The sequence below is a fragment of the Muscardinus avellanarius genome (assembly GCF_963383645.1).
Source record: "Muscardinus avellanarius genome assembly, chromosome: 11".
Lineage (NCBI taxonomy): Eukaryota > Metazoa > Chordata > Mammalia > Rodentia > Gliridae > Muscardinus > Muscardinus avellanarius.
The window spans coordinates 107948259-107970694 of NC_137797.1; the positions used below are offsets into that span (position 1 = coordinate 107948259).

A 22436-nucleotide genomic window follows, 5' to 3' on the forward strand; every position below is an offset into this window, starting at 1 on the left:
TTGGCTGAGCTATGCATGGTAGTACATGCTTGTAATCCTAGCATTTGGGAGTCTGAGACAGAAGGATCACAGTTCGAGGACAGCCTCAGCTACTTAGTGAGGACCTCTGCAACTCAGTGAGGTTTCTCTCACTGTTTCAAAATAAAGAATAAAAAATAGTGTTGAGGGTGTAGCTAGGAGGTAAAATGCTCCTGGGTTCCTTCCCTGGTAATGCAACAAACAAACAAACAAAACAGTTGGCTGTAAGAGTGAGGATTTGTTTCTGAGTTTTCTCTTCTGCTCGACTGGTATATGTATCTGGTTTTGTGCCTATACCATGCCTTTCTTCTTACTATGGATTTGAAGCAGAGTTTGAAGTTAGGTATTGTGATGCATCATATTAATCAGGAAAACACTGCAAGAATTTACCCTAAAAACAGTAACAAGACAAGGAAAATCTATCCTTAAATTCATTCAGAACAATAAAAAACCCAGAATATCCAGTGTAGTTCTCACCAATAAGAACCATGTGGGAGGCAAATGTTTTGATTTTTCACATAATCATTTTTCTCAGAGAAAGACTCCAGGTAGGTAAAGTTTTTCCTAAGAGTTCTCTTGGTCATTAGACATAATTTTTCTCCTGTCCTTCAGAGGTGGCCATCCATCCAGTGTCTGGATCCAGGATCTTATTTTATTTCTTCTCTTCCCCTACTTTTACCAAGTGGTTTATACCCACTACCGTTTCAGCACTTGCCCAGGATGAACAATAAACACTAATCCTGAAACCCAGAGACCTCAATTCAGCCTGATGGTTTCCTCAGGCAGTAACAGCATCAGTTTTTGACCTCAGGTATAAAGTTTTCTCTAAATTTCTGCCATCCAGAGAGTTAGCCTAATTTTGTTTTGAACTAAGCTGTGAATTTACATTTTTCCTCTCAGTTTGGCTTATTCAGTGTGTGTGTGTGTGTGTGTGTGTGTGTGTGTGTGTGTGTAGACATAAGCATCAATTCAATATTTGCTAGAGCTAGAACCCTCTGTCCTGGACAGAGCAAGCTTTGTGTACCAAAATTTATATACATCACAATATCACTAAAAATTGTTTTCCTTGTGCCTATCTTTCCGCCATAACTAATGCCACCTTGAATTCTTAGTTCCCCAGATATAAAACTTTGCATTAGTTTTAAATTCAGTGTTTCTGTTGGGTTGTTTCTGTTCTGTTAATCAGCAAGTTAGTTTTATAATTGCAGTATTTCACTCATTTTATAATTGCAGTATTTAACTTATTTTAACAATCGTTGTGACTCATGAACATAATGAATATCTTTCTTTCAGAATTTTGGGGAAGATTAAAAGTGATAAATAGATCAGATAAGAAGCAGTGTAATACTGGTATTGAAGACTGAGTGAATTAGCTACTAGCTCCCTAGTGACCCCGGCTAACCCAGAATTTGCATTTTAATTGGTAATATTTATGGATTTTCACAGATTTACATATCTCACATATCTACTTAGAATATATGAATAAGAATGGTACCTAGTACATGCTTCTCACAAAGTTCTATGACTTGTAATTCACATGTTATTAGCTGTCAGTGAATATATAGTGTCTGATTTCTTTTATACACTAAAGCACCAGCGTGGGTCACCGAACATTAATTAAACAACAGAATTTAGCCTTTATTATCTAATAAACAATTTTTTATACTTTATCTCATTCAGTCTTTATAGCAGCCCTATAATTAACAGTTATTTTCCTACTTTATGAATGGGGGACTTAAGCAGATAAATGTTAAGTACTGTAATAATGGTCACAGTTAGAAAAAAGAGAACCCGGATTTAAATACACAGAACTAGAACACAGAGCTGAAAACATTGTTTACTAGGCTTTTCTGAATGAATATAGTCATAAGTATATATCTTCTTTCTTTTCATGTATGTGTGTGTGTGTGTGTGTTACTAAGGATTGATCCCAGGGGCATTCCACCTCTTAGCTACATCTCCAGCATATTCCCAACATATTTTATGTGTTTATGTTTTTATTTATTTTATTTTTAGTGGTGCTGTGGATTGAACCCAGGGGCATTCTACCTCCAAGATTATATATATATTCCCAGCCCTACTTTATATTTTTATTTGGAAACAGTATCTTGCTAAGTTTAAGCTTCATTGATTGCTGAGGCTTACTTTTAATCTTCAGTCCTCCTGTCTCAGCCTTTCAAGTACTGTGATTACAAGCATGCACCACCATTCCTGGATGTTGTGTGTTGTTTTTGTTAAAACAGGATCTCACCAAGTTGTAGAAAGTCTCACCAGATTTCTGAGGCTGACCTTGAATCTGCCATTCCCGGCTCAGTCTCCCAAGTACTAGGGTTACAGGCACACACCACCATGCTTGGTCACATTATTAATAGAGGGCTTTCTTTTCTTTTGGGAAACCCAAGTTATCAAGTCCACTCTCAACATGCTACCCCAAACTAAACTCTACTGTTGATCATACATGGAAAATGTGGTTTAACTGCTAACTCCCTAGTTGAGGGTGTATATTATTTGATCGATTTCTTAATGAACTAAACCTACTGGTGTCCACATCACACTCCGTGTGTTAACTCATAATAAGTTTACACATATGTGAAACCATCGACTTTTTTCGATTGGGACTATTTATGAGCTTTTCCTCACCATGTTTAAATAAGTATTTGTATATTCCTCATCTGTGTAAGATTGAAAATGTATTCAGTCTAAATTGTACTTTCTTTTAGCTTATTAATCAAGTCTTTTGGCATCTTTTATCTCTGTTTTGTCTTTTATAGTGTTAATTATTCTACCTAGGATTTTGTCATCAGTTTTCAGTGTTTATCAAAACACACTAGAATCACTGACAACATATTAAATAAAAGAAACAAAATAGTGTCTATATATGTAAAACTCAGTGTCTGTCTTTGTATTGGTGTTTTCTTAAGAAAAATTTCTACAGTAAGTAGACAAACTGTTTCCTTCTTCCTCTCCTCTCTCCCTATTTATCATTTTATTTCGAGTAATGTTAAGTTAGATATACATTAGTTATGCAAGCAAATTACTGATAACTCAGTCGTACCTTTGAGCATTCACTCAATGCCCATTGTGACTTGGACCACGGGTGACCAAACACTTGAGAACTTTTTAAACAAGGACAAACAACATTTTATTCCATCTCCTCTTCATGAAAAGAGAGGTAATTTGATAATAAATCAGTGCCCTCTTGATTCTAATAAGCAATAATATGTGAATCTTGTCTTTTACAGCACTATGTGGATGGAATTATTGAAGATGTTAAAAATATATGCAGTGTTCTGGGGTGTGTTGAAACCACACAAATTACAAATGCAGTAAATGAGTTAAATCAAATTCTTCAGAGAAAAACAGAGGTAAATTTATCCATTCATTACACAATAATTATGTTAAACGTGAGTCCACAAATTAATTAAGGAGTGGCAGACTGTTGACTGGCACTGTGTGATCAGAGTTTAAAGTATTTCAAGCACCTAGAGCTGAGAATAAAACATAATGAGGTTAGGGTGATGCAAATATGACATGAATTCAAGGTCTGCACATTTCTAGCTGGTTGTACTTTGGAAAATCAAAGGCACTTATCTGAGTTTCAATTTTCTTTGGCTTTAAAAGAAAAAATGTGAAATTGAATTTGCAGAGTTCTTGTGTGCATAGGATTCCATGCTAATAAGAGGGATCATTATTCCTGGAGAGGGATGCTAGTGGTAGTTTCTGAGAATCTTCTCCTGAGGTCCACCTGAGGATGTATGTCCTGCAGCACATGCTAGATCCTTGTCATCTCGTGACCACTGACTACAGCTGGCCTATAATAAGAATGAACTTTTGCCATTGGAAGGGACTAGATGTGGGTATGTGACTTGTATCGTCCTATCCGGTAAGATCATTTGTCTGCGTTTCAGCTTGAATGTCCGACACTTGATGACTCTGTAGAAACAAGTAGGAGATCAAAGAATTAGAAAAGTTAATTTTATGATGAAGCGGTTAGAATGATGTTAAAGTCTTCCTAGGTATGAAAAGCATTGTATTCAAAATATTAAATTTCTGAAACTCCCAAAAGAAACAAAAATGGACATTTTCTGAGAAATATTCAACTTTCAGTGTATCTGAAGTCAAAGGAAACCTTCATGGGGAAACTGGTTATTTCTTTAAAAAGCCATGAACAGTTATAAAGCCCAAGAAAAACTCACCATCATATTTCATACTTGTTTTTAATACAATTTTATTGGTAATGATACATCATAGTGAGGCTCAAAGTGATAGAAACAGACATGCACAGAGCCTTGGTATGTTTTCCTCCAGATCCTAGCCCACTCTACCCTTCCTTACTGCATGGAAGTGAGACTAGTATGTATATACCTTCACATATGGACATCGCATTATGTGAACTGTTATAATTCTTACGTACTTATAAGTTCAAACTCTTGTCTATTTTTCTTTGCATCTTAGCCTATTACAACCACATTTTATTTGTCTTATATCTTGATAAGACTGAAATTATATATATATATATAAAATAGTTGGCCATTATGAGTTTTATTCAATATGTTGATGGTCAAAATAGTTCAATGGTCACTGCCAAAAAAAAAAATAGATCCTACTTCTTTTTAGCGACTTTAAAAGTTTGCATATTTTATCACATCTACATGCATGACTCTTCTTCATTTATGTTCTACCTCATCTTAATTATGAGCCCACCTGTGTAAGAATGCCGGCGTGACAATTAAGTGCATTTTTCAGAATTTGTGCAATTGCCAACTTCAGTTAACAACGACAAAGCAGTTCAATCTATCCACCCACCACAAAGAATGAAAGATTAAAGAAAAGCTGAGGATGACAGGTCTTCTGCCAACGAACTAAAATTTGAATTCTCTTTGGTCTGGGCTACATTTTTGGTCAACTTGCAAGAAACTATTTTCTGCCGTTTAGGGAAGCAATTAGGTCTTTATTAAATGTAAGTTTTGCCGAGATGAAAACTTGTATCACAAATGCATTCATGCTGTATTCTCTGCTTCCACTTAGCACTGAAAATAATTTTCTACCCCTCAAATTGTATTCCAGAAGCTCACCTAATAGATTTCCATTAAATAATCACAAAATAATGAACCACAAAGTGAGAAATATGTTCTTTCACATTGTGATGTAGGTGGATGCCATGGTGATTTTATAATACAAGTCTGTATTTCTGAATAAATTGGATTCTAGCTTAGCCAAACTAGCATCTTTAATAGTCTCACCCACATAGATGGAGTCAAGATTTAAGTATAGCTGTTGAGACTAGGGAGTTGATGGTGTACTCAGATGAAATATTTGACCTAATAGAAGATTTTCTAAGAAGTTTATATGAATGATGCTTTTAAGGGAACTGTTGCATATAAATTTATTTATGCTTTTGAAGTATTAGGGATTGAATCCAGGGACATTCTACCTCTGAATGGATGGCCTCAAGTCTGCAACCCTCCTGTCTCAGGCTCCCAAGTTCTAGGATTAAAAGGGTGCACCACCATGTTGGGCTAATTATACACTCTCAAAGATAGAAACGCCCCCCCCTCTAAATACTGTAGCAATTTCTTTTACACAATAGTCATTCCCTAGCTTATTTGTTTGAGAAATCTGAATATTAATTAATTGTATTTCCTTAAAAACACACTGTAAGAGTTTTAATTTAAGACAATTTTGGGAAATGAGCATGGTTAGAATGCACTAGAGTCCCAGCTACTCAACAGCTGAGATAAGAGGATCTCTTGAGCTCAAAATACAAGACCAGCCTGGGCTCGATGAAAATTAATTTCTAATTAAAAAAGAAAATTGTGTGTCACTGGGTGTGATGGTGCCTGCTTGTAATCCCAGCATTTGGGAGGCTGAGACAGGAGGATCAGGGTTCGCAGCCAGCCTCAGCTACTTAGTGAGGCCCTTTCCAACTCAGTGAGATCCTGTTTCAAAATGAAGAATGAAAATAGGGCTAAGAGTATAACTCAGAGGTAGAATCCCCCTGGGTTCAATCCTCAGTACCTCAAGAAAATGGTGTGAATTAATTTAATCTTATTAGAAAATAAATTTTGTAGGGCTAAAGCATTAGTTTTAGTGAACATACAAATTACCTTGTATAATTTTCATTATATAAAAACAACAAATCCTAAGCCATCAAAGTAATTTTAGGCACCCAACAAAGATATAAATAAATAAAGTCCTCATACACATGGACATAGATACAGATAACAAAAGAGTAAATAAATAAAACTTCAGATTATCAGTTTTATTTAGGATATGGTTTAAGATGCTTTGTTTTCCCAAGAGTATAAATGTCAGGGTTTTTTTTTTTTATAATCCCCTGAAAAGAAAGAAATGAAACTATATACTGAATCTTATATTCTTATAAAAAATAATAGTTACTGTCAAGGAAGGAAGGCCAAGTGTACACAATACTACAGAACTTCTCTAATAACAATGAAGAGGCTGGGCCTATTCTAGCAAATAAAAATAACAATAACCTACATCATTCACTACAATATTGAAAATGCTTTTCTTTCATTGTACAATTTAGATTTCCTCTGTTAAATAAGCAGCAGGGACCTAGGATGCCAAGAAATACTTTGTCTTTTTATAATTTCAGAAAAAAATTTTAGTGTTTCTATTTGGATATTACTGGTTTGATGACTTCATGAATTTGTTGTCTAGATAAAAAATATGTTTTAATACCCCCTTGTTTTATTTCAGATTTTTCATCATAATCCGGAGATACCATCAAAAGGTAAAACACAAATGTATTCAGATATTTTAAAAATAAAGAACAGAGAAAAGAAGTCTTAGAACCCTAGTTATTTTTAATAGTTCAACCAAACACTGTGGTAACACATGCCCACACACCACTTCAAAATGCTTACTAAAATACTTATTACTTGTAGAAGTGATAATTATTCAAGGGAATAAAAGACCATACTCTAAATTTTAATCCTATTTTGTTTTTAGAAAATGAGAAAAGTTGAGATCTATAAAAATTAAATAAATACTAAAATCTTCCTTGTAACCATTCAAAAATACTACAAAATTTTTACTATTAACCTAAGTATATTTTTCACGAAGGAAAATATCAGAAATGTAATAGATACTGGTCTCCAAAGTTACTAGTTTCAAATTTAAATTTGAACTGTATTTCATAGAGTTTCACAGTCAGGGATATTGTCCTTGAGGGGACACAGAATGATCCATTTGGGTGGAAGTGGTAGACATGGGTGCCATTGGAGGTTATCGAATCAAAATACAGGAACGATGGAAGCAGCCAGTAATGGCTATGGAGTCATTAAAAAAAAAAAAGGCCAGTACTATACTGAGTACATTTGAAAGACCAGCTAATATAACTAACAAGTAAAAAGATTAGGTTCTGGAATAATTAATGCTCACAGAGGCCATAGGCCTAAAATATTAGAGGCTAATAGAGGACTTTATATCTATAGAGTAGAAATTTGCGGGTGTATGATCATGTGTTGTAGAACAGGACTCCACTTTTGGAATCAGGCAGAACTAGTTGTGAACATGAGCTCTGCCACGTCTTAACTCTCGGATCCAAGAGTTAATTTTTCCATCCTCAGTTACCCTAATGTGCATAATTCCCACAACTCAAAAGAAGACCTTCAGTTCTATCTGAGAAACTCCCTTACCTCCCATCACAGAAGATACTGGAACAGAAGAGGGTGTGGAGAAAAAATAACCCGAGATAACACAGAGGTCTCATTCAAGTTATGCATTAAATCCTAGAAGACCATGTGAGGTGGCTGCTTTACAGCACAGGATATAGGCTGTGGTTATTATTAATAGTCATTAATAATATATAACAGCATATATTATTGACATTATATTTATGTCAATAATGACTATATATATAATGTCAATACATATATATATATATATATATATATATATATATATATATATATAGTCATTCCTTCTTTATGTTGTGGTAATATATTTCTTTTCCCAGAAGAAAAAAAGTATGGTAAACATTATTTCACCCCATTTCTCTACAAAGCCCAGGGTCTTGAGTCCCTTGTGCAATTTGATGATACTATTTGAAATATAATTGCCATCCGCAGTGCTAGAGATAAAAGCACACCTCTCTAAGCAACCTCAAAAAAGCAAATGATAACCAAGAACTATCTTTCTGTACAAAAGTAAAGAATAGATTTCTGAATAATTATCCCCCCAAATTAGCCCCCTCTCTCAAATTTGTGCTTGGGCATGAGTTAATAAGACCTCTCTCATCTAATCCGATCATTTATTTCAGACGCATGATCACTGGCACATTTGCACAAAATTGGTACCAACTGTGCAACATGGCGATCAGTCAACAAGACATCTCCACAAAGTTTTAATTCTCTGCCTCCTGTGGTTCAGGAAAATCCCTGTTGGTTGGTTTGTTGAGGCCTTCCTAAAACTATTTTTGCTCTTCTACTTCATTAATTTTTACTGCTGATTTTTCAGAGCCATTTAATTAGAGCTTTTTCACCCTCCTCATCCACCCCAGGCTGTTTCAACAAAGGACGCAATATAAGAAACAGAGAAAGGGAGTAAATTGTCTCTCTCTTATGAATTCTGTACAAATTCATGGATAACTGAATGAATAATTCCATGTGCTGAACAACAGTAAAGCGATGCTGATTGGTGGACAGCTTCTGAGGGACAGGGTATGGGCAGAAACTACAGGAAGGTGGTCTCTGTCCTGGGCTCCCACCTGCCTCCACACCAGAACGGCGGCTGGTTGGAGGCAAAGGCAGGCTTTTTGTACCACAGTCTCTTCAAAATAGCTAGAATTAAAAATAAAAACCTGTGCCAAAGATCATCATTCCAAATGTGTTGGAATCATATCACCACAGATCCTAAGAACATCATTTCTTTTTTAATTTTTCATTGGTGCATTGTAGTCATACATCTTAATGGGGTACAAGATGGTGGAGGCACACATGCACACCTCACCCAGTTAGCCCTTCCCCAGTTCCCACCCCATTCCCTCTTCTCCCTCATTCTCATGTTGGGCTTAGTGATTGACTTTGATATTTTTGTTAATGGACATTCTGAACATTAGAGAATTTCCCTCTCTCGCCCCCCATCCCCTCAGTTAGGTCACCTTATTTACTCATCTCCACTGTCTGCGCCTTCAGCTAGTGTTCCTCCTGTGACCCATTTTCTCCCTAGCTTTCACTTATTTCTAACGATGCACCTACTCGCTCTCTCTACAACTCCCTAGCCCCACAGGGAACCTCTGTACCCCTAAACTGCCAGACACTTTTCTTTCTTCAGGACAACCCACGTTTAGAAATAATCAATAGTTTCCCTTTAAAAAGCTAATGATGAAATTTGACAAAGGCTTTTATTTTTGAAGAGATTTAGTAAGCATCATTAATCCATCTTTTCAGACTTGTTTCAAATTCCAGCCAACTTCTTTTATCACGCCCTTTTTATGTTGACACAATATATAGGTTGAGTGTTCAGTCAAACACCACAGCATAATCAAATTTATTATGATTAATTTTCCAGGTAGAATTTGTTTGAACTATTCATAAGTCATGTCGAAAGCATGGTCCTTGTCTGAAAATTAACTCTAAATAACTATAAATAAGACAAAAAAGACAACAATTTACAGTTAATCTGAATGTCAAGTTGTTAAGAAAATGCCTTCTAATTTGTGACTTGGAGACCACAATTTCAAATTTTTTGCCACTAGGGAAAGGAAGTCTATTCATATCCAACCTGTCAGCAGCTAAGCCAGGCTGCAGGCAGAGGCACAGATGGCTAATTGGCTTCCATTGGTAAAAGGTCATTTTAATTAGATTTTACTTAAATTTTATTATAAGAAATTTCAAAGCTATGTGTGATGGCTTATGATAAACATGACTCTGTGCAAACATGTCGGTCTACTTTTCTCCCGTAGGCTTTATAGAGAGAGTGACGGCCGATCTATCCAGATGCATCTTCCAGCTGATCGCTATCTACTGTGACAGCTTTTATACAGACTTTCAGCCTGCAAACGCAACCACAAGCGTCTCTGGTGTGAACCCTGGACTTTTTCCCCACCTCAGTTTTACAGTGTCCACAGCACACAACATCCCAGAGACCTGGGTGCACAGGTGAGGATTAATGAGTTCTTCACAAAATGGATTTTATATAAGCCCCAATAGGAGAAAGTGCCTTTTGACATTTATTTATTTATTTATTTATTTATTTATTTATTTATGGCACTGCAGATTGAACCAAGGGGCCTTGCTCATGCTAGGCAAGTGCTTTCCGACTAAACTCTGCTACCACCCTCTTTTTGTTTTTATTTTGAAACAGGATTTTGCTAAGTAGCAGAATCTGACCTCGAATCTGTGATCCTCCTGCCTCAGCCTCCCAAGTACTGGGATTATATGCATCTACCTCTGTGGCTGGTTTGTTTTGTCCCTATTTGTAGAAGAAAATAGCTAGGCATGGTGGTAGTAATAGTTGTAGTAATTCCAGTACTTGGGAGGCTGAGACAGGAGGAGTCACATGTTCAAAGCCAGCCTCAGCAACTTAGCAAGACCCTGTTTTCAAATAATAAATAAAATAGGGCTGGGTATATAGCCCAGAGGTAGAAGGATCCTGGGTTTCATCCCTAGTACACCCCCAAATCATGGAACTTTAAAAGAATAACTGGCATGTACTTAACTCTATTCTTTTTTTAATTTTTTTTATTGGTGCATTGTAATCATACATCACATTGGAATACAAGACTTGAGAGGATATACAAGCACACATCATCCAATTGGCTCTCATCCAGTCCCCATCCCATTCCCCCCCCCTCGATCCCATGCTTGTTTGGTGATTACTTTAATGCATTTGTTTATGTACCTCCTGCGTTTTAACAATCACTTTTTAAATGTTTAGATTCCCAATGGATATTTATTTTCTCTCTTCTCCCATCCTCCATATTAAATAGAATTGCTACAATCAGTGTATCATGGAAATAGAAGCTATTCTTCCTATTTGATGGCTACCATAAATTTTCTTTGTTATGTTTGAGTTTAAATAACTGATTACAATTAAGGGGAGAGAGAGAGAGAGAGAGAGAGAGAGAGAGAGAGAGAGAGGAGGGAGGGAGGGAGGGAGGGAGGGAGGGAGGGAGAGAGAGAGAGAGAGAGAGAGAGAGAGGATATACACATACAAAGAGGTAGAGAGTATTTAAAAATAAAAAAGTACTCTTACCTCATTAAGTTGTGTTTGGCAGATACAAGTCTAGTGCCTTGATAAGGTGAGAATTAGGCAAGAGCCCATTGAGTTGCAACAGAAAGAAACCACAGTTTTTGCATGAAATATCACTGCAGTTTAAGTTGACTATGTTGTATTCTCTTAAACAACAGAGTAATATAACAAGTCTAATTCCTTTGGATTACATATTTAAGAGATTACTGATCAAATTAATTGAAGTTGATAAGAGGATAATAACTTGCTAAGGAATATATTGTACCTAGTACACTGATTTTTTTAAAGAAAAGTAGAAAGGAAAAATTTCAGTAAATATAAACAGTGTTGCTGGGTGTGGTGGTGCGTGCTTGTAATCCCAGCATTCAGGAGGCCGAGACCTGAGGATCGATCGCGGTTCACAGACGGCCTCAGCTACTTAGCGAAGCCCTTCACAACTCAGTGAGACCCTTTTTCAAAAAATATAAAAACTAAAAATTAGGACTGAGGATGTAGCTTGGAGGGTTCCATCCCCAGTACTGCAAAATATATGTGTGTGTGTGTATATATATATATATATATATATATATATATATATATATATACACAATGTTTAGCTTGGCATACTTCTTAGAAAATAAATAAACTGTCTAAATATTTATAGAATACATTTAGAAAAAATCTGGCCAGGTGTGGTGACACACACTTGTAATCCCAATACTTGGGAGACTAAGACAGGAGGATCACAGGTTCATGGCCAGCCTCAGCTGCTTAATGAGGCTCTCTACAACTTAGTGAGAGCTTGTTTCAAAATAGAGAATAAACAGTAGGGCTGGGGGTGTATCTTGGAGATAGAATGCCCAAAGTTTCCATCCCTAGTACTACAAAAAAATTTTTAAAATTAAAGTTAAAAATTTTAAAAATAAAAGAAAATTTTGCCTATGTATATAAAAGCCTACACACAAATGTTTCTTTAAAATTAATGAATTGATGCTTTCATGCATTTTTCTCTCTTAATTTTATGATGAATTTTAAAAGATCGATGTGTGATATTATAAATTACTACTCTAATGAATGATTTCTTACAACTTGTTAATTGTCAATATCTATTTCTTAGTTTTCTTTCACATGGAAAGAAAACTAGGTCTCCAGATAAATTCACAGAAAGCTAAACATATAGAACATGCATTTATATATAAAAGTATATCTGTATGTTTTTACATCAATAAAAATGCATGTAATATATGTATATAATATAAATACATGCATATGTATATACATGGAAAATGCATATACAGCTTTAATATATAGTATTTATAAAAGTATAACCTGTCTACCCAACTCTTCATCTTCCTCTACATAACATTTGTAGGTGGGGTGTAAAAATAGAGCATCTTTTAACACTGATACAGATAGATGCCTATGCATACATGTGCATAGAATTATGGGTATAAATAATGCTTTTCTGAAAAAAATCCAATCAATGAGTAAATGAGAATTTGAATGGAAGACACAAATTTATCCCTGTTTTTTATTATAACAACAAACTGTAAAGCCTGAGTTGAAGATAGGGAAAGACACAGCTCTCCTCTTAAGGAATCTGTGGGCCAGTCAGCCTCACTAATTTGAGGAAACAGATTCCCTTAAGAGGTCTTTTCCTGCTGACAAACACAGCGAGCTCTCCCAGGGGCTTTGTTATCGATGGCTGCGTAACAAATTACCCCCAAATCAGCAGCTTGGCACAATACTGAGTAGCTCTCAGGCTGAGGGTTAGGAATCTGTAAGCAGATTGGCTGGCTGTGTCTCCTCTGGGTCTCTTTTGTCATCCCAAGCTTCACCGGGGCAGAAGAAGCCACCTTCAAGGTCACCGGCATGATGGCCGGCAAGCTCAGCTCCTCCTGGTGTTGGGTTTGGGAGCCTGGATTCTTCGCCGGGATTGTCTCAGAGTAGCAGGTGGCTTCCCTCTGAGTGAAGGATCCAGCAGGGAGAGGGTTCGGGGCAAGGACACAGCAGAGACACAGAAGCAGTCTTTGGTGCCCTAATCTTGGAAGCAGTGGCCATGGCTTTTGCTGTAGTGCACTGAGAGAAAGGATGATTCTGGGCTTGAGCACCAGGAGGCAGGATCACCGGACCATCCTGGCAGCAGCTTTCCATATTGGAAAGAAACCAAGGCAGAGGAAAATAAATACTGACAAACTAGGGGGAAACATAAAAAGTGACTTCTTACTGTCTGGCTTTAGTCATACGCTGGATTTAATGGTGGCGGTTGCAACTAATTTATTAAAGTATAGAACTGTAAAATAAAAATAATTGATGGATTTGAAACTGAACTATGATCTACTTCCTGGCTGCCTTCAGCAACGGCCCCATGCAAGTCATAAAAGAGAAATGAGGATGTATCTTAATTAGGACAAGTTGATTAAATAAACCTTTTCCATGAATCATTATAATGATTAAGAATCCACTCATTTTTAACCTAAATTTATCATAACGTAGAACAGAAATTCTTTTGTTTTATCCTCTCGAGAAGGAAAATGTCGTTATGTCTCTCAAAAACAAGATACATTTATCCTTTTATGAATCTTTGGCACGATGCTCATTATCTGAGTAACTACCTTGTATTCATTCTCCCCAAATCACCTTTTGCAATGCTCCTGTGATAAGACACATATTTTTGTATAGCACTGCATTTTTTTTTTCAGTCCTGGAGTTGGAATCCAGGAGCATTCTACCCCTGCACTATACCCCCTGCCCTATTTTTTATTCTTTATTTTGAAACAGGGTTGCAAAGGGCCACACTAAGTAGCTGAGGCTGGCCACGAACCACGATCCTCCTGTCTCAACCTCCCGAATGCTAGGTTGACAAGTGTGGACCACTACGCCGGCTTGAATAGCACTGCATTTTATAACCTCCCACTTTGCAAAACATTTCCTAGGATATAATGGATGCTCAATAAAGATTTGTTGAAAATGTCTGAATAAACCACATGTGGCAGCTCATTCCTGCAATCTCAGGGCTTGGGAGGTTGAGACAGAGGGATGTCAGGTTCAAGAGAGTGTCTGAATAAAATCTCTTGAATAGTGGAGTGGGCCAGCCTTGGATTGTGAGAACGGTACAAGGGGAGAAGTGGAGAGTGTATCTGACATCTCGTTCTTGCTGAGGACAGGACTGTCAGCTGAGCTGGATGCTGGAGAAGTGATGACCGTGCAGGAAAGTATACCAGAAGCTACTCTGGGAGCAGAGAACATATTAGAAGAGAGGGGCATATTTAGGGCTTGGGAACCTGGGGACCAGCATTAAATGAATGACCAAGGTAATTAGTGAAAGGGGAAGCGTGGTCAACCAGACGACTGTAAAAATGATTGTTAGTAATAAGAGTGAGGCGCAATCACATTGAGAGTCGGAGCTATATTAAAAAGTCAGTGAAAGTTATTTTTAAAGGCCCTTAAACCACTCATAAATTGCAATGCCATGTCATGGCAAATTGAATCCAGAAATAATTATGCACAAGTTCATACTGGGTGCAGCAGTGCACGTTACGTAATGAAGTGTTCCCATGCAAAAATGAGCTGACAGTTTTAATTACGAGAGGCTCTGCACACATGGGCAAACAGAAACACTTTCTCACTGAGACGGCACCTTCTTTTTGGAGAAGATTTGACTCTTACCCTTCCCCCTTGCTGAGTCTCCTTTCCCAACCAAAGGCATGTCATGTGTGTATAGTCTGTGTCTGTTACTCTTTTACTCATGTTACTAAGGTCCAAGATTATAATAATCTTGGCTCGTCTTACCACCATGTTCAAGAACGAGTGGGAGACAGGTACAGTAGCTGGCAATACATCAACCAAACATGGGTGTGTACACCAACACAGCAGATTCTGAATCAGAAATATTATTTGATATAAAGGCTCTCCATGGTAAAAAGAATATATATATATTCAGTTCACTCAGAAAAATGTAGCAAAGTAAAAATATTGGCCGAAATACAAGGAGGAATTGATGGGAATGATATCAGAATAGAATAATGAGACAAGTGGGACAAAATACAGAAGACTGAGCCAGGAAAAGTAACAAGTTTGCTCCAATAAATACATATTGAACCTACAGAAGATAATGTGGAGATACAAATTATTTTCAAACATAAATAAAACATTTCTAAGTGATCAAAATTAGGTCATAAAGCAAAAAACTTTCAAATAATCTATAGACTAAAGATCTCACCCACAAATTATTTTTAAACGTAAGTAGAACATTTATAAATGACCAAAATTAGATCATAAAGCAAATGTAAACAACTTTCAAATAACCTATATACTATCCATCTCACCCATTTCCTGCAACACAACTGTTAGACATCTGTTGGAAAATAAATATAGATGAACATATTTTTATTACATTCAAATATGTACTCTTAAAAGTTCATGCAAGAAACTCTCCCTCCCCAAGTCCTCTGTGAGAGCTGGGCGTCTTTCCCAATCTCTCTGTGTTGAGTTGGGGAGCTCATGAAGATGTGCTACTTCAAAGCCTTGTCTCTGTTCTCAGCAGCCCCAACCTGCACCCCTTCCTGCCACCAAGCTGATACGGTCAAGGCAGGAACCATCCCCCTGGCCCCCCTGCCCCAGCAAAGTCGGATGTTAGATGTGAGTTCCAGTCTTATCTTTCTACCTCCAAAGGAAAGCCAGGAGTTGGTTTTCCTTCAGTGACACCCACTTTTCAGGGGAGGGACTCCTGAGCATAGCAGCCTCGATACTGAATTTTGGGTTTCTCACAAAGGGAAATGGTCGGTGTACTTTTGAATTGGTGTCGCCGCAGGGGAAGGGAGGTCTTGGGGCTTCCTGATCTGCAGTCTTGTTGATGTTCTCAACATAAATCCTTCAAGCACTTTGTAAAGCATGCTTTATACAAGCAAACCTCACTTGATCGTTGGACTTTTGACTATAAAAATAATTGACCCGTTTAGAAAGCTATTTCCTTTAAAGCATTCGGCCTATTGAATCGATGTCGTTTCTTTTTCAGCTATAAAGCATTTTCGTTTTCCTGCTGGCTTACATATGCTGGAAAGAAGCTGTGCCAAGTGAGAACCTGCAGAAATATTCCCGTCCAAAAACTATTTTTTCCCTTGGTCAACTGGAACGAAACGTAAGTTTAATCTTTATTCTAGCCGAATTGTTTAGCTAATAAGAGTCAACTTTTGTCCCCCATTTTTAAGAAAAGAGAGTGATTTTAAAAAATAGATGTCAGTTGATTTGATTCAGTGCTGTGGTAAATATGCCAGTGTTAATAGATAACTGACTGGAAATTCAACAGATTAAAAGTCCATTTAGAAACTTAAACAAGTGTCTGATCCTCATTATTGAACCGAGAAGAAAGGGAAATTGGAAAAAGGAGATTAGGTATTAATCATTCACACGCTCTGGACATCAGGAATATTCATGTTGGAGTCGGGGGTGAGAGAAATCTACGTGTAACAAAAAAAATCACCTCGTAATCTATGTGGCCTCCGTGTTCTCACACAAGCCAAGCGCAAATTTGTTTAAATAATCAAGACTGTTTTTATAATAAACATTTAGGTGTTATGTAAATGTGTGCCTAACTTAGAACGAGCAGCTCCTGTAGGGCGTGGTGGAGCACGCTTGTAATCTGCACGCTTGGGAGGCAGAAACAGGAGGATCCCACAGGTTCGAAGCCAGCCTCGCTGGCTTAGGAGACCCTGCTTCCAAATAAAAATATAAAATAAATCTGGGAGTGTAGCCCGGAGGTAGAAGGGTTTTCAGGAACCCCAATACCACCAAAAATAAAAATAAAAAATAAGAATGAGCAGCTCCTATTATTTGCCTTGTTTTTAGTATTTTTTATGGTACTAGGGATGGAACCCAGGGGCATTCTACCTCCCGGCTATACCCCCAGTCTATTTTTTATTCTTTATTTTGAAAAGGCTCTCACTGAGTTGCAAAGGACTCACTAAGTAGCTGAAGCTGTCTGTGAACCACAATCCTCCTGTCTCAGCCTCCCCAGTGTGCACCACAATGCCCGGCTTCCTATCTTCTTATTAAATGCAGAAGCAGAGTGCCTTCCTGAGAAGCTCCCTGCCCTCCTTCTCCCCTCCTCCTGTTCCCCCATTCAAGCCCTTTCTTTACTGGACAGTCTGGAGCTCCTAGACCTGCCCCCGGCCCTTTCAAGGTGGCTGCTGCATGTCTTGGCATTGTGTGACACACTTTTGCACGACTGTGTTCTCTTGGTCATCCTTCCCTGTCTCTGCTGCTTCACTGAGGTCAGCAGTCTTCCATCTCAGGTAGAAGGCAATTCCCCATCCATTCTCGCTGAGCTCCTACAAAAGGTCTGGCTTTCTTAGAAGGGAGTTTGACCCCCACATGGTGTCTTCCCATGGAAGGACATGTGTCAGAATGTCCAGGAAGCAGAGGCAGGCGTGAGATAGCATGTCTCACCTTCTCTGCTGCCACCACATCAAATGGAGACGCTGTCTTGAACTCTAAACTTCTCCCAGTGGGACCTCTTGCCTGTGTTTATCTGTATTTCTGTCTACTTTTGACAACTGATGCAAAGATTATTTAAAATGTTTTTAATTAGCCTTCAACAGCTAAAGACAGCAAAAAAGTATAATAGGTATTACTGGGCAAATTATTAAGTTGTGTGTAACAAATGACTCCTTAAAACTGCAATTAACTAGACTAATCACCAAAATTATTCTCCTGACAACCAAAAAAAAAAAAAGCCCTGGATATTTTAAAAACTAAGATTCATTTTCAACACATAGATTTATGCCATAATGTAGACAAATTAACAGAAAAAATATTTCTAAAGTTAATTTCACAAAAAAATCCCAAAATACATTGAAATGCTTTGAAAAAAATTTAGATACATTTTTCTCTTCTTTATTTAAGTATATTGTGGTATTTTTTCTATGAAAAACCATTTTGTTCCCCCTAGTTACTTACTTTTTTGTAGGTACTTGTAGCATTCTTTATGTATTTCCTTAGCAGGTACTCATGACACTATAATTTTAAGTAGATTTTATTGTTATACTCTAAATCTAAGGACAAAAATGTGTTGTCTAACAATGCCTGACGTATATTTAGACCACCTTTTTGTATTCCGATCATCACAATACATCTTCAAAGCACATTGTCTGAGCCGGGCGTGGTGGCGCACACTTGTAATCCCAGTACCTGGGAGGCTGAGACAGGAAGATCACACAGGTTCGAAGCCAGCCTCAGCTACTTAGTGAGGCTCTCAGAAACTTAGTGAGACCCTGTTTCCAAATAAAATATAAAATAGGTCTGGGAGGATAGCCCAGAGGTAGAAGGCCCCTGGGTTCTGCCCCCAGTACCACAAAAAAAGAAAAAAACAAAACAAAACATTGCCTGATGTCTATGAAGCAGGCATTGGCATTTTACAGAAGACCTGAAAACTGATGTTTCTGAAGTTTAATGAAAATGTCTCAAGTACCACAATTAGTGAATAGGAGCCCCAAGAATTCAGACCCAGTTGGCTGGCATTTTGTTAAGCATCCCAATATGCTTAGCATGCGGAACCTTAGGGAAAGTATATATAGCTCATTGTAGTCCTCACATTTTATGTTAAAAACAAAATCATAAAAACAACCTCTGCCCACCCCATTCTCCTGCCAGCAGCCATCATGGCTATTATGCTCTTCTGCTTCATAGCAAAACCTTCCAGAATACCACCTTCTCCAGACTTTCCCTTCTGCTGTACACCATACTCCAGTCAGGTTTTGTATTTCTGCTCCATTGAAGCTGTCCGTCAGGGTCACTAGTCACTGTGTGGCTAAGCCCAATGTTTTCTTCTCATCCCCAACCATGACCCAAACACAGTGGTGTCCTCATGCCCCACCTGGAGATTCGCTCCCTCCAGCCTCACTTGCCCTTCCTTCTCCACCTCTCTCTCCTCCCAGACACTGTGATCATAGCACTTTACTCTCTTCTTGGCATCTGTCTTACTCCCTTCCTTTCCTCTTGTGGTCACATAAGTTTAAGTACCATGCCAAGCGCCCAAATCTCCACCACCAGCCCAGATAATGGGCACAAACCCCGAGCTTCTATACCCAATGTGTCTAAGATGACATTCCTAGCCTTACGTTCCAGACTGTTCCCCACTCACGGGTCTTCATCATGGATAATCAGTTCTACTTCCGATTGTTTAAGTAAAAATCTTTAGCCTGGATCTCCTCTCTCAGACCCCATGTGCATGGAATCCTACTGGTTCGCTCATCAAAACGGATCCATAATTCTGCTCTCCTTTGCCTCCACTCGTCTACATGGCCATTTGTCTCTCCCAAATGTTGCACCACATAACCTTTCAATGGTCTTCTGCCTCTCTTGTTCCTTTCTAGTGCACTACCAGGCAAGTCAGTTTATGTCATTCTTCTGTTTAGACTCCCTGACTGGCTTCCTGTCCTGTCTCACTTGGACAAAAGTCTAAGTCTTCACAGTGGTCTAGTGCTTAGGGTTCTTGTTTGTATCGGATTAATAGGAGAATTCTAAACAATGTGAGATGGCTCCCATTTTCACTACCAACAACCTACTCTGGTTTTAAGGAAACTATGTCATATATATAAGAAAAATATTTTAAGAAAAAAATTGTGTTTACTCATTTCTAAATTATGTAGTAGAGCAAACACATGATTGACACCGACGGTCCGCATCTGTTCCTTGGATAAAAAGCAATCTCACTCTACTTACTGAATTGTCTCCTAGAATACTCTTCTTCCTTTCTTGTCTAAAAGTTTCAGCCCTTGAATTTTAAGAAGCCAATCAGAAATTTAAATAAATATTTTCCAATGTATATGACATCATTCTGGCTTTAAAAATTTATGTGCAGTCAAAAATGAATAAAACACCCTTTGGAAATCATGCAGTTTTTCCACAGAAAAATTTATTTTCCTTAATAAATTAAAAGAATGGAGAATGAGAGTAACTAGCAACTATAACTTACCTGATTTTTGTCATTCCTAATCGGAAAGGTTCACTAACAAGTGATGTTTTACATGAAGAAGGAAATTTAATAGGGGGAAAAGAACATTCTAGATTATATGAGAAATAAAGTGAAATTATAGCTTCTATCCTAGCACATAGATATGAAAATCTAATGAAAAATGAATTATATGTAAAGAAAGAACATTCAAGAAATGACTTTTTCTTTTATGTTAAATTTCAGAGCTTCTTCTAAACTAAGAAATATATACACGTTATCAAGGATGAGTATTACATATTTAAGAGAGGACTTAGTTTTAGATACCTGAACGTGTAACATTTTAATATTTTAATAAATCTAAATTTTGCCAATCTTTAAAAAGAAAAGTTTCTCACTGCATTTTACTTATTTTCCCCTCTTACCTTTAGCAAGAACAGCATTCCGTCCACCTACAAAGGAAAACATTTTTTATAAATCTAAGTCTTAAGTGCACAATGGCTAATACAAGCTATTACGTTGCTGATTTAATAAATGGGGATAGTGCTTTTATACAGCCTACCACCATGTGTCACATATTGTGTTATTAAATAGTGTTTTTATGTTATAAATAAGAAAAATAAGGTTTACAGAGGTTAAATGAACGCACTGCTTATGGGGGGGGAGCATCTCATTAGTCAAGAGAGCCAATTTTTAAACATATATGTATACAAACCCAAAACTCAGACTCATCCTCACACACACAACTTCTACACAGACATTTCACAATTATTTTTACTAATCAAACCATGCCCTATGTTTAACCCATTACTTCTGCCCCAATTTCCTCTTTCTTTATTTTCTCTCAGTTAAAATTATCTGTCATTTCCTAATCTGGAAACTGCAATTCTCCATTAATTCTCTGTTGTGCTGTTGTACTACTGTGCTGCCAGGAAACCATCAGCTATCCACTTTACCTGCGCAACATCGCTCCTGTCTGTCTTCCCTTTAGCAGCTATATTATCATCCTGCTTCTTAACCGATTCATCTCAGGGAGCAGCCTGCTGAACAGAGAAACGTGTGCTTCCTCAAAATTAATTCTGGTCACTGGGCTGAATTAACTTTCTCTTACCCCCAAGTCTGTATGACACTCAAACACTAAAAAAAATAATCATCACTGATATTTTATTTAAAACCTGATTAAGGACTGCTCCCCAGAACCCAGATTTGAAGCCAACCCCTGTGTGAGAAGATGGTCATACTACCTAAGCCATCCTCAGGGTAAACCTCCATCACACCTTATAACTGGACCAAGGCCGTGGCCATCATTATCCCTCTAATAATCACTTTTCCTTAGGCAAATCCACACCAAGTCCAGTAAGGAACTGCAAGGCCAGTGGGGTCTGTGCACACCCCTGTCAGCTGTCGCCACTGGGTATTGGCCAAGACGAGCTGCTCCGTGGCTCTTTAGTTACTTTCCCGCCACCTCTCATTTCATGGTGATTCTGTTCTTCTGATTTGTCCCATCTTGGGCCAATGTTTGTTCCGGTTTCACCATTGCTCCCCAGCACCTTCATCCTCTATAAACATTCTCCTGCCTCAGCCTCTTGAAAGATATTTCTTTCATTTCATTATGTCATAAATAACTCTTCCCCAAGCACCACACTTTCCTTGAGGGCCCTGCTAAAGAACCCTATCATATCTATACAACCAAGATGACCCCAGAAAGACACAAAAGCAACCTGTCACCTTGCCCACAAGGCAGGGGCTCACACCCCCATCACAAGTGTCTATCAAAGCTGTTTGTCCTTAGCCACTTTGGGGTTTTGCCAGTGTCTACAATCCATGCAGGATCTGAGCTTGAAGCACTCTGGCCCACATGTATTCGAGAATGGTATGTACATCATCCTTCAAATTCCTGGACATCCTCAGTACCAGGAGAGTCCAAATTTAACATGATAAACAACTGTCTATACTTCTGGCTCTTTCAAGTATTTGCTTTTGCCCTTAAGGAAAAGCTTGCATTTCTTTGCCTGGACCACAGAGTTCTTAAGCATTCTGACAAACAGCCTGTCTTTCTGATGGTATCCTTCACTACATCTCCTGTCAGCTTGTTTTATCCACAGGGACCTACCTACTCACCATATCTCAGATGTACCAAATCTTTTTATGAAGACGTGCTCTTCCCTCTGCACTTTTCCCTTTCTTGAATATTCTTTTCCAAATCTCCATCTCATTATGCACAGCCCAACTTACTCTTTAGAACCCATTTTAAATCATTTTCTACTTT

The 22436-nt window shown here is 37.8% G+C and overlaps 1 protein-coding gene across 1 annotated transcript in view; it reads left to right on the plus strand.

Moving 5' to 3' along the window:
- The window catches only part of PIK3C2G (phosphatidylinositol-4-phosphate 3-kinase catalytic subunit type 2 gamma), a gene marked incomplete at both ends in the record, with an annotated part of 285908 nt that overhangs the window by 48924 nt on the left and 214548 nt on the right, over nt 1–22436 (plus strand). The window contains 4 exons of the mRNA XM_080705040.1: nt 3261–3383; nt 6742–6775; nt 9950–10145; nt 16235–16357. Of these exons, the coding sequence (XP_080561166.1) occupies nt 3261–3383; nt 6742–6775; nt 9950–10145; nt 16235–16357 (476 nt within the window). The remainder of the gene's footprint in view (nt 1–3260; nt 3384–6741; nt 6776–9949; nt 10146–16234; nt 16358–22436) is intronic.